The sequence below is a fragment of the Hyperolius riggenbachi genome, chromosome 3, assembly GCF_040937935.1.
Source record: "Hyperolius riggenbachi isolate aHypRig1 chromosome 3, aHypRig1.pri, whole genome shotgun sequence".
In the NCBI taxonomy this organism is placed as follows: Eukaryota; Metazoa; Chordata; class Amphibia; order Anura; family Hyperoliidae; genus Hyperolius; species Hyperolius riggenbachi.
In genome coordinates this window covers 215662902-215675206 of record NC_090648.1, presented here as the reverse complement: position 1 = coordinate 215675206, position 12305 = coordinate 215662902, and the positions used below count along the sequence as shown (strand labels likewise).

At 44.0% G+C, this 12305-nt stretch overlaps 1 protein-coding gene across 1 annotated transcript in view; it reads left to right on the top strand.

The window, feature by feature from the left end:
- The first annotated feature begins 282 nt into the window (after positions 1-282).
- CSPG4 (chondroitin sulfate proteoglycan 4) overlaps positions 283-12305 on the top strand; it is a 214660-nt gene continuing 202637 nt past the window's right edge. Inside the window, exons 1-3 of the mRNA XM_068275712.1 lie at positions 283-352; positions 1825-1925; positions 8800-8848. Coding sequence (XP_068131813.1) covers positions 8830-8848 — 19 coding nt within the window. The 5' untranslated portion in view covers positions 283-352; positions 1825-1925; positions 8800-8829. The remainder of the gene's footprint in view (positions 353-1824; positions 1926-8799; positions 8849-12305) is intronic.

The window sequence follows — 12305 nt, the reverse complement described above, 5'->3', positions numbered from 1 at the left end:
ACACAGACACTGAGAGACCTGGGAGATAGATAAAGCTATGCAATTGTGGCTCACAAAATTGCTATAAAATTGATTTTGATTCTGAGCAATCCAAAAGCGCTCAAGAGGGTCCCAGGCCCCCTACATTTTACTGGCATTTTGTGTGTTGCACTGTCCCTTCCCCCAGACTTCCTCCTACTTACTGTGTCAGTCACTGACCACCAACAGGATGCAGAGAGGCAGGAAGCTTGACATCTCCAGGGCAACCATGTCTTGTGACTTGTTGCTGTCTCGACATAACAGCAGAGACATGGCTGCCAGTGGGTCTGACAAGAAGTAACAAGAGGAGGGAGCGCGCGTCCATTGGTCACAGGTGCCTTGCCAATGACTGCACTGCAGCGCCTCTATGTATTATATTATTACATGCGGCCAGCGGAGGAACACCGGGTGGATGATGTGGGAGAGACCACCTGACATTAATATCTAGTAATGTGCATTTCAGGGGACAGATGTGTTTGATGTCACATCAGCTGCTGCAGTAATGCTGCCATCACCTCACATGTGAAAAGCTGCATTGACCCCTCACATATGAAATGTAGTAATTAACCTACATATGAAATGTACCAATCACCCCACATATTAAATGCACCAATTATCCCCCACATATGAAATGCAGTTATCAACCCCACATATGAAATCTGACTGGATCTGCACACAGAAGTATTTCATCTGACTTTACCTGTACACAGAAATATGTGCTTTAACTATATCTGCACACAGCAATATGTGATCTGATTGTATCTGCACACAGAAATATGTCATCTGACTGTATCTGCACACAGAAATACTTAGCTCCCAACTGTCCCTCTTTTGGATGGAGAGTCCCTCTTTGGGTACCCAATCCCTCTGTCCCTCTTTCTTCTTTACGTGTCCCTCTTTCAGGACTGATGTACGGATGTATGTAAATATATGTATTTTTCTACTGAAAAATGAGTTTCATTGACTCTAAACTTTATTCCCATACATTAAATTGATATATTTCTTATTTTCAAGTGTTAATATGAAGGAAAATTAACCAGGCTAGAAAGGACCAGTGTGGTTTGATAAAATAACATTTTCTTATTAAATCTTTATGCTATGCGTGACTAGGGGTGTGTCGGGTGTGAATGAGGTGTGGTAGGGGCAGTGTCCCACTTTCTTTTTTTCAAAATGTTGGGAGGTATGGAAATATGTGATCTGACTGTACCTGCGCACAGAAATATGTGATCTGACTGCATCTGCAAACTAAAATATGTGATCTGACTGCATCTGCAAACTAAAATATGTGATCTGACTGTACCTGTGCACAGAAATATGTGATCTGACTGTACCTCTGCCCAGAAATATGTGATCTGACTGTACCTGTGCACAGAAATATGTGATCTGACTGTACCTCTGCCCAGAAATATGTGATCTGACTGTACCTCTGCCCAGAAATATGTGATCTGACTGTACCTGTGCACAGAAATATGTGATCTGACTGTACCTCTGCCCAGAAATATGTGATCTGACTGTACCTGTGCACAGAAATATGTGATCTGACTGTACCTCTGCCCAGAAATATGTGATCTGACTGTACCTGTGCACAGAAATATGTCATCTGACTGTACCTGTGCACAGAAATATGTCATCTGACTGTACCTGTGCACAGAAATATGTGATCTGACTGTACCTGTGCACAGAAATATGTGATCTGACTGTACCTGTGCACAGAAATATGTGATCTGACTGTACCTCTGCCCAGAAATATGTCATCTGACTGTACCTGTGCACATAAATATGTCATCTGTCTATATCTGCACACAGAAATATGTGATCTGACTGTATCTGCACACAGAAATGCATAGGACTGAGAGAATCTGCATATTGAAAGAGCGGCATTGCTGATGCTATCCATACAGCTCAAGGTATGTGTAGATACAAATAGGTAGTCCCAAGTGTTTTAGTAGACAGAAATAGGTAGAGCTGAAGTTATCCACAGAGCTGATGGTATATTGTAGACAGTATAGACAGGAATGGATATACCTGAGGGCATCAATAGATGGAAAAAGGTAAAGCAAAATGTATCCATAGAGCTAAGGCTATTCATAGAGAGAAATAGGCAGGGGTGCACTATAGTATAAATGTATCAATTTAGAGGCTGGGGCACTATCTACAAAGAGTGGAAATAATTACAGTGAAAGATTTTTTTTAAATGCAACACTCAGTTGTAGCCAATATAGAATAACATGTAAATAAAATTCAGGTATTTTATCATCAAACTTTAATGTGACATGATTGCCTAGTGCTGCTTATGCCTTGGCAATATTGTAGCTAGGATAGATACACTGTTGCAAAGCAGTGTCCTTGTTCATGATTCTGCGTATATTGCATTTAGGAACTATATAAGACGCTGCTGCTGCAATCCTGCCCTAACAAGTGTCTTGCTGAAATGGATTGGCTTGCACTGTATAGTACTGATGCTGTGCACAGACAAGGATCAGCATCAGTGATCCCTGGATTTATGGGAAAAGCTGTTGGTCCTCTGCTGACAGAAAGATAACAACACTTAAGACTGGCTTCCTGCTGCACACTTGTCATAGGTCTGAATTGTCATTGCTTTTTGTAAGCTGTAGCGTTTTATTTGTTCTAATACAATCTTTATCGTGTCCCTAGATAAGCTCTGGTTTTAGCTCCCTCTAGTGTTTAGTTGTCTTTATTCAGCTCACTTTTCAGAAATGACTGGAAGCATTTGAATAAATGCTGCCACCTGGTGAGAGACACAGAACAAATATGAGAGGATTAGCCTGCTGAAGCAGTATTATGTATGCCATTTTCTAAGGATTCGTTTTTCTCTCACCCAGCTAACCTGTTCTTACCCGCACACACATATACACAGGATAACTGAAACCATTTCATTAGCAGGAAAGAGAGAGACTGAAAGCAGCAAAGAAGTTCACCTCTCATTGCTGTATGGCAATGGCTGTATTTCTGTAACGATTCCATGGGTTACAGCCCAGGGGGGTGCTGCATGTGAGGTAATGCTGCACATTAGTGAGGGGGTACAAATGGCATAGAACAGCTGCATGGGGAAGAGGTAGCTGCTGCACATGGGGATCAATGCATGGAGGAAGGAACTGCTGCACATCAGGCTCTACACATGCAAGAAGGGTGATACCGTATGTCTGGGAGGCTACATAAGGAGGACAGGTATTGCTTTACATAGAATGATGGAGATGATAAAGTGGGGTTTCCACTATATAGAAGCAAGTAAGGGAGTTGAGAAGACAAATAATCAGGATAGCTTTCCCTTAGGAAAAAGCAGAGAAAAGGTCATTGGTAAGAATAAGTGAATGTCAGCTGATTTTCTCTTATTGAGAATGATTTAGGCTGCTTACACACCAAGACGTTACAGGCGCACGTTAGTGCGCCTGTAACGCTCCCCCAACGCACAGCAATGTAACACAAGTGGGCTGTTCACACAGCCCACGTTGCGTTACATGTAATGCTGCACGTTCTCCGCAAAGTGCAGCATGCTACGGCGTTGGAGCGGCTATAGCCGCGTTAGACTATTTGCACATGCGCAGTGGGGGCGGAGAGGAGGCGGGGAGAGCCAGCTACAGTAGCCGCGCACATGGCTACTTAATATTCACTGCACTGGCGGCAGCTGATTGGCCGGCGGGACCACGTGATGCGGAGTGTCTCGCTCCGCATCACGTGGTCCCGCTGGCCAATCAGCGCCACTCTGGGAGACATTATAGGAATCGAGCCGCCTAACGTGGCTCACTCTACCGTCGGCTCTTGCAGCACCATACGTTGTGTTAGGTGCACGTTATGCGACCTTAACGTGGCACCTAACACAACGTCTTGGTGTGCAAGAAGCCTTACAGAACATTAGAAATCATAGGTCTAGTTTCACACTGGAGTGATGCATATCCTGTAAAATCAGGATTGCAATCAGTGGCGTAGCTAAGGAGGTATGGGCCCCGGGGGAAGTTTTACATTGGGCCCCCCAAGCGCTCTATACATAGCAATTGATATGGCGCACCAAAACCTGCCAAGGATTTCCACAGTGTCAGAGGAGCAAGTAGGGGATGGGAAACAGTTTGTTAATGATTACCACTATTTAACCTCCTTAGCGGTAACCCCGCACTGCAGTGCCGGATTTCTTGTTCTATAATTGCCATATAATACTGCCATTTTCTCCAGAGCACGCACAGCTGAAAAAAGGGTGAGTTAAGCTGCATTTAAAGCGGAATATAACCCTGCATTTCAACTTTGCTCTAAAACATTATTTACAGCATATTATATGCAACCAGCATTTTTTTTTTTACTAGACCAGCATTGGAAGGGTTACACACAGAGCTTTAAAGTTCCGTGTATAGAAATTCTGCCTCAGCCGAAGTTTAAATAGATACATTTAAGTAAACACAATGTAACAAGTGAGGAATGTGACTCACTCTCTCTCTGTGTCCGGGAGCTCCTGCACAGTCAGTGTGTGTCACATTCCACACTTGTTACATTGTGTTTACTTAAATGTATCTATCTAAACTTCGGATGCGGCAGCATTTCTCTCCACAGAAATTTAAAGCTCCGTGTGTAACCCTTCCAATGCTGGTCTAGTAAAAAAAATGCTGGTTGCATATAATATGTTGTAAATTATGTTTTAGAGCAAAGTTGAAATGCAGGGTTATATTCCGCTTTAAGTTCCCTTGGTCACGATATGAACAGTTTAATTTCATGCTGCCATAGTGCCAACTTTCTGTTTTCCTTTTACTCTGAGGGCTCAGCCACACTCTAAGGCTCAACACACACCATACAATCTTGGATGTTCAATCTTACCACTTTCATGTAGTATAAGAGCTTATCCAATCAATCATTCAGGTTATTTTCAATCTGTTGGCCCTTATACTACATACATTTGGTAAATCTGTACAACCAAGATTGTATGGTGTGTGTTGAGCTTAAGTGCTTTTCTGAGCACTATTGATTGATTAGTGCTTTCTGAGCTTTCTTTAAAAATCGCTGTGATCACGCACGCTTAAAATCGCAGCAATTTTCTTTACCGCGAATAAAAGTGAATGAGATCGATTTTTAAAAAGCGCTAATCAATCACAAGCGCTCAGAAAAGCGCTTATAGTGTGGCTGAGCCCTAACTGATTATTGTCAAAAATAAATTATTCTACTTTATTTTTTTTATTGCTGTACCCTCATAAAACCATAATCCTTTACTCTTACATAAAAAGATGGACATCAGCATTTTGTACTAGAACAATTCACAAGCATCAAGGTTCCTTCTGCAGAATTGGTTCCTAATCTACCTATACCAATAAGCAAGCAAACAAGTAAATACTTCATGCTCATGAACATGAGATTCAAGCTGAGGCAATATCAGGAATATCAGGTTCTACCTTTTAAAGAATACCTTAGCCCATTAAGAAACTTAAAAACGTTGCCCATCTTTGTCGCCCGACGTTTCCATGCATTGTCCTCCCGAACCTTCTTCCAGGTCGGTAGGATTGGTTGAACATTGTGCAGGCGCTGCCCGGCGATGTGCGTCCTTGATCCCATTCCCACGGCTGAGAGTGCTCTGCGCATGTGCACAATGTAGTTGTGACAGAGCGCTCCCAGCTGTGGGAGCATGATCAAGGATGCCGCATCGCCAGGCAGCCCCTGCACATTGTTCAACCGACCCGGAAGTAGGTTCGGGAGGGCATTGCATGGAAATGGAGGGCGACAAAAGAGAACAGGGGAGTGGGTGAATGAGGAGAGCCCACTACACATCACATTTGTAGTATTGTCTCAAACACAGTCTTTTAAGTGCCTGTTTCCACTTGTGCCGCGTCGCGACAGCACTTCCTGGCCTGCGGGAACGCTGACGAATCCCATAAGCGGCTATGGGATTCCCAGCCTCCCGCACGGAAACTGCTGGCAATGTTGGCCGAATCGCTAAGGTAAGCGATTCGGCCGGCGGTGCCATTGTTTCCTATGGTAGAGTTCCCCTGCGCGATTTGCCTGCGGGGAAACTCTGCGGATTAGGCACGGTTTTCGCGCTAGTGGAAACGGGCCCCAAGAGGATTGCAACAGCTGAAAAAGAGGGATGACGCCTGAGCGCCTCTATGCAATATTCAACAAAGAAAAGAGATGGCACATCCAAAGTTAATCTTTACGGCGGAACGATTATTGCCGCAATTTTGCTATGCAGTGCATAGCATAAAAAAAAAAATCATAGCAAAATCATGACCCAAACGTCGGGAAATCGCAGCAAATTTTTGTACTTTTGCGATTCAGCAATCACTAGCGTTCAGCGTGAACGCTAGCGACTGCTAGTGGAAAAGGGCCCTTAGTGTAAGGCAGAGAGCACACTTATTTGGATTGCATGCAAAATCCTATGCTATGTAAGTCTATGGGCCACTCCAAAATCGCATTGGTGTGTGTTTCTTTAATGTGATTTTACGTGGATTTTATAATCTCACAAGTTCTTAGTTTCCGCATACTGTATGGGAATCACAAGTGATTCCCATGCAGTGCTTGCCTATGGGAAATCAAAAAAAACATATGAGGGCCAGTGCACACCTAAAAGTGCTAGCGTAATCACAAACGCTCAGCATTTTTAGAAGTGATTTTTCTAAGCGATTCTAGGCATTCGCCCAGCGATTTGTTAGATATGCTTAGCGATTTTTGGAGCATTTTGGTGTGACAATTTTTTATTTTTTGAACAGTACAGCTTTTGTGAAAAAAAAATGCTCTGTTCTAGTGCTTTTTAAAACGATTTTCCACTTTACTATACTGAACATTGAGGCTGAATCGCCTCAGAAAGCTGCAGGACCCGCGTTTGCGTTTGGGAAAAAATGACATTGCTCTGGTGTGATCCATCCCTTTCAAATACATTAGCCAAGCACTATTCAAAGCGCTAGCATTTTTAAAGGTGCTCAGAAGCGCTCTTGGAGTGCACCAGCCCTGATTTACATATTTTTTTAATGCGTTTTTCTGTAAAAAAAAAAAAAAAAAAAAAGTATACCTGATTCTGTATTTTTCCTTTTGTTGAAAATGGATATTATTAAAAATGTAAGAGCATGGCAGATAACAAAAACGCAAATCCAAAAATGCAGAGAAAAAGGCAGAAATGCACCTGCCTTGAAACGCATGCATTTCTACACAGACAAATAGGCTCCCAGGCTAAAGGCAGGATTTGAAGTTGAATAGCAGTGTGAGGGACATTGCTGCTGAATATAGACAATGGTTTTGCTGAGAACCATTCCTTTGTGTTGTATGGTCTTACATGCCCACGTGGCCTGATGAAATAAAAAACATAAAAAGTGTGTGATGTGAGTCAGGATACACAAGCTTAAAGGGATACTGTAGGGGGGTCGGGGGAAAATGAGCTGAACTTACCCGGGGCTTTTAATGGTCCCCCGCAGACATCCTGTGTTGGCGCAGCCACTCACCGATGCTCCGGCCCCGCCTCCAGTTCACTTCTGGAATTTCTGACTTTAAAGTCAGAAAACCACTGCGCCTGCACGCCCGTGTCCTCGCTCCCGCTGATGTCACCAGGAGTGTACTGCGCAGACACAGACCATACTGGGCCTGCGCTGTGTGCTCTTGATGACATCAGCGGGATCGAGGACACGGCAACGCAGGCGCAGTGGTTTTCAGACTTTCAGAACCGGAGGCGGGGCCGGAGCATCGGTGAGTGGCTGCGCCAACACAGGATGTCTGCGGGGGACCGTTAGAAGCCCCGGGTAAGTTCAACTCATTTTCCCCTGACCCCCCTACAGTATCCCTTTAGGCTTCTTGCACACCAAGACGTTGTGTTAGGTGGCACGTTAAGGTCGCATAACGTGCACCTAACACAACGTATGGTGCTGCAAAAGCCGACGGTAGAGTGAGCCGCGTTAGGCTGCTCGATGCCCATAATATCTCCCAGAGTGGCGCTGATTGGCCAGCGGGACCACGTGATGCGGAGCGAGACACTCCGCATCACGTGGTCCCGCCGGCCAATCAGCGCCCGCCAGTGCAGTGAATATTAAGTAGCCATGTGCGCGGCTACTGTAGCTGGCTCTCCCCGCCTCCTCCGCCCCCCACTGCGCATGTGCAAACAGTCTAACGCGGCTATAGCCGCTCCAACGCCGTAGCATGCTGCACTTTGCACAGGACGTGCAGCGTTACATGTAACGCAACGTGGGCTGTGTGAACAGCCCACTTGTGTTACATTGCTGTGCGTTGGGGGAGCGTTACAGGCGCACTAACGTGCGCCTGTAACGTCTTGGTGTGCAAGCAGCCTTAAAGCTTGGTTCACACTGGGGTGTTACGTTCCCTGTAAAAACAGAATTGCAACGGAGGGTAAAAGCCACATCGCACTTTATGAATGTGGTGCGTCGCATACAGTAAAGCATGCAGAAAATAAAAAGTATGCTTCACTAGAACTGTTATTTCGCAAGTTGTTACACTTCTTTTAGTCTCATATATTGCTTTATGCTGAAAGACTTCACTACTGCTAACGTGCCGAACGTACCATTACAATTGTATCATATTAGCATATGTCAGTGATTATATTTTCTGACGCTACTCACTGTTACGACCTAGTGTGGATGTAGCCCCCAAAAAGTAGAGGCTGGCTATACTGCTAACGGTTGGTTGGTAAGGGGGGTTTCTGTGCCTCCTTACTGTTAACAGTGGCAACAGAAAGATATTACTTTTGCCGAAAGAAGCAAAGTGGATTAGGAGGTGTTTATCCAAGAGGACTTAATGAGAATTTAAATTTGAGGAACTTTCTCTAATCATGTCTATATTTATTTTCAGGATCAACAATGAAATGAACTGATTTATCTAATGAGCTTCCACACTCGAGGTATTGTATGAATATTTATTGTTGAAATCTCTGCTGATGACTTTTCTGAGGTCACCTGTGCCAGGGGTAGAAAAAGTAGCTTTGTTCTCCAAGGGCTCTTACACAGTGGGACGTTGCGTTGCAGGGGACGTTAAGGTGGCAAAACGTGCCCCTAACGCAACGCATGGTGGTGATGTCGGTGGACGCGACATAGAGCCGCGTTATGCGTCTCTTGGTGCGCCGTTTTCGTTCTATACTGAGAACGAAAACGGCGCATACCTCAAATGTAAAAAAAAAAAAAACATTACTGCGCATGTGCAAACAGTCTAATGTGGCGAAATAAGAGTATAACGCACAGCATTCTGCACTTTCATTTAGCGTGCAGCGTTATACTCTAACGCAACGTGGGCACTGTGAACATTGATTTGTCATTGCTGTGAGTTACTGTGCGTTACTGGCTACTGTAATGTCAGACCACAACATCCAACTGTGAAAGCAGCCTTAAGGAATGAAGTGAGAGGGATATGGAGGCTGTCATATTTATTTCCTTTTAAGCCATGCCAGTTGCCTGGCAGTCCTGCTGATCATCTGCCTCTAATGCTTTTAGCCAAAGACCCTGAACAAGCATATTTAGATCAGGTGTTTCTGACATCATTGTCAGATCTGACAAGATTAGCTGCATGCTTGTTTCTGGTGTTACTCAGACCACATGGCAGCCATATGGCAGCCAGGCAACTGGTATTGTTTAAAAGGAAATAAATATGGCAACCTCCATATTATTCTCACTTCATTTATCCTTTATAGAAGGAAGAAGTGCTGGCCATGAGAGGAACATCGGAGCGGCTTCTACAGGCAGCGTAAGGAATGGAACAATGGACTTCCCTGCCAATTGTCACCTATAAGCAGTGTTCCCCAACCCTGTCCTCAAGGCCCACCAACAGTGCATGGTTTGTGGAAATCCACAGAGATAGTTCATCAGCTCTGCTGAGACACTAATCACCTCACCGGTGCATGCTTGTGTTTTTCTGCAAAACATGCACTGTTGGTGGGCCTTGAGGACAGTGTTGGGGAACTCTGACCTAAAGATCCAGCATGCCAGATCATGACTTTGGGGACCCCTGAGCACACTAAATTCTTGGCCCAGATCACCCTGACCCTTGGCTGAGAACAGTCCAGCACGTGTACGAGGCTTACAAGGTGTGGCAATCAGTCAGTCACACAGTGCTACATAAATGTCAGCTTAATAAAGTCCTGCAAAACTACAGCACATCACCCAGATTACAACTACGCAGCTTGTTTTCAAATAACAGAATTACACAAGCAATTCTCGCAAATAACATGGGGCTGCACAGTGGTATGTGGTGTACTGAAAGCTGGAAAGCAGCACGTGAACATGATCAAGACTGCAAAGCAGTGTAAGATCAACAAGACAAATCTTCATAAGACAGACTACAATGTTGGGAGTGGGAAATAAAAATAGCATAACCCTCCCCCCCCCCCCCGCCACACACACACACACACACACACACACACACACACACACACACACACACACACACACTCAGAGCCGGGACAAGGTCCCCCAGCACCCAAAGCTAAAACACCAAAGTGTGCCCCTCCATCCTTCCCACCCCAGTCGTCACACACTGATTGCTATTAGACTAAGAGGCGCCCCAGAGCCTCCAATCCCCCAACACCTCAGTTTCTAGTTATCCAGCTTGCAGTCACTACCATGTAACCCTTTTCTTATTTCTCTCTGCTTCAAAAACAATAGGGGAATGATAGCTGAGTGAGTTGTGCGCCCCCTCCTACACTGCACCCTGCGGCTGGAACCTCTCTTGCCTCTGCCTCGGCTCAGCCCTGCTCTAGGGTCAATTATAAAAGGCTGTGCGAAAAAAAAATCTGGTCAGGAAAATACCGCATTCGGTATTTTAGACTTTTGTGTGCTAATTTTAAAAATGTTCACAGGTACGATAGAAGTGTGGTAAATTACCGAAGCCCAACTGTCGGTAACAGCAGAGGAGTAGTTGTCTGTGTTGTTACATGCTGTTCTCTCTGTGCAGAGACAGCAATACAATAAAAGAGACATCCCAACTTCCCTTTAGATGTGCATGTTTTGTTATACTTCCTCTGCTTGCCCTAAATCTGCTCTGAATCTATTCGTTTTTCTTAACATTCTATTTAATTGCCACAGCTTAGAAGAACTTGAAGAAACTTTACACATGCCATGCTGAGGTGATATTCACCTCCTACTCCTAGTATCATTCACACAGGAACTCAAGAGGTTAAACAGCCAAAGAGAAGCCTGTTTTGTTCCTAACGCTCTGCTGCTGCTTGGGGGAAGATCTTACTGCTTCTGCTTGTGAGTCACGGCTCCCAGCACAGTCCCGCATAGACTTCACACTCTTATCACCACTTCAAAGCAGACAGTATTGCTTTGTGCCTTTACCACCTGTTCTTATCTTCATGAATTGACATTTACTGACACATTTACTGACATGTGTTGAGGTATTTACCGCACAAGTCGGTAATTTACCTCACTGCTTGGTAATTTCAGCTTTTCATGTGGTAACAGCCTTTATGAATTGACATTTTCCTAAGAGCTTGGTAAAGTCAGCTGTTTTCTGCATTACCAAATGCGGTAATGCTTTATGAATCGAAGTTCTTAACATTATGGGTATTATGCAAAAGAAAGGCAACAAAGCCTCTGAAAATATCAGCCCCCAAAACCATACGCTGGTAAATAGCTGGTCACAATCGGTAGCCTGAGCAACGTATGGTGGCCCTAAATTGAAATATAATTAATAACAAAGTAAGTGGGTGGATGCTTAGAAGTTGAAGCTAATGTAATAATTCTATCCTTAAAAAGTAAACTTAATTTCTTCAGTATCACAACTTGATCTGCAAAGCTTTGATCTTGCCCGTAATATTGCAGATTTACATGATTGTATTGTACACTTAACACAGTGGAGAACCCTCATGTTGAAAGCTTTTGTTGTTTTACTATGACATCAGTACAGTGTTCCCTGCCTTTAAATGGCTTTGTTTGTAACATATAACTACTTGTTTATAATACAAGAATCAGCGGAATGAGAGATATCCATGAGTACAGGCTCACCACAAGGATTAACTGTTTCACAGCCTTCAGTAGCCCATCCCTGAATTGACTTGAACCTAGCAAAGCTGGACTTGTTAGATAGACTGTCTTCCAGAATTCAGGCACTTAGATTTAATGGAATAATGGAAACAAATCAGCAGGAGACCGTGCATGCATATTAAAACTAAAGCACAGATTAACTCAAAGCTGGGTGAGTTATACATTTCCATTTAATAAAAGTGAATACACAACAAGAACATAAATGGTGCCAAATATCTGTACAAGTGCAGTGCTGTTCATATTCAGGCAAAATTCAGTTTCTTCCTGTATATTTATTAATCAGTTCAGGACCAAAATGAGCAATAGAGATTGTATTCAGTG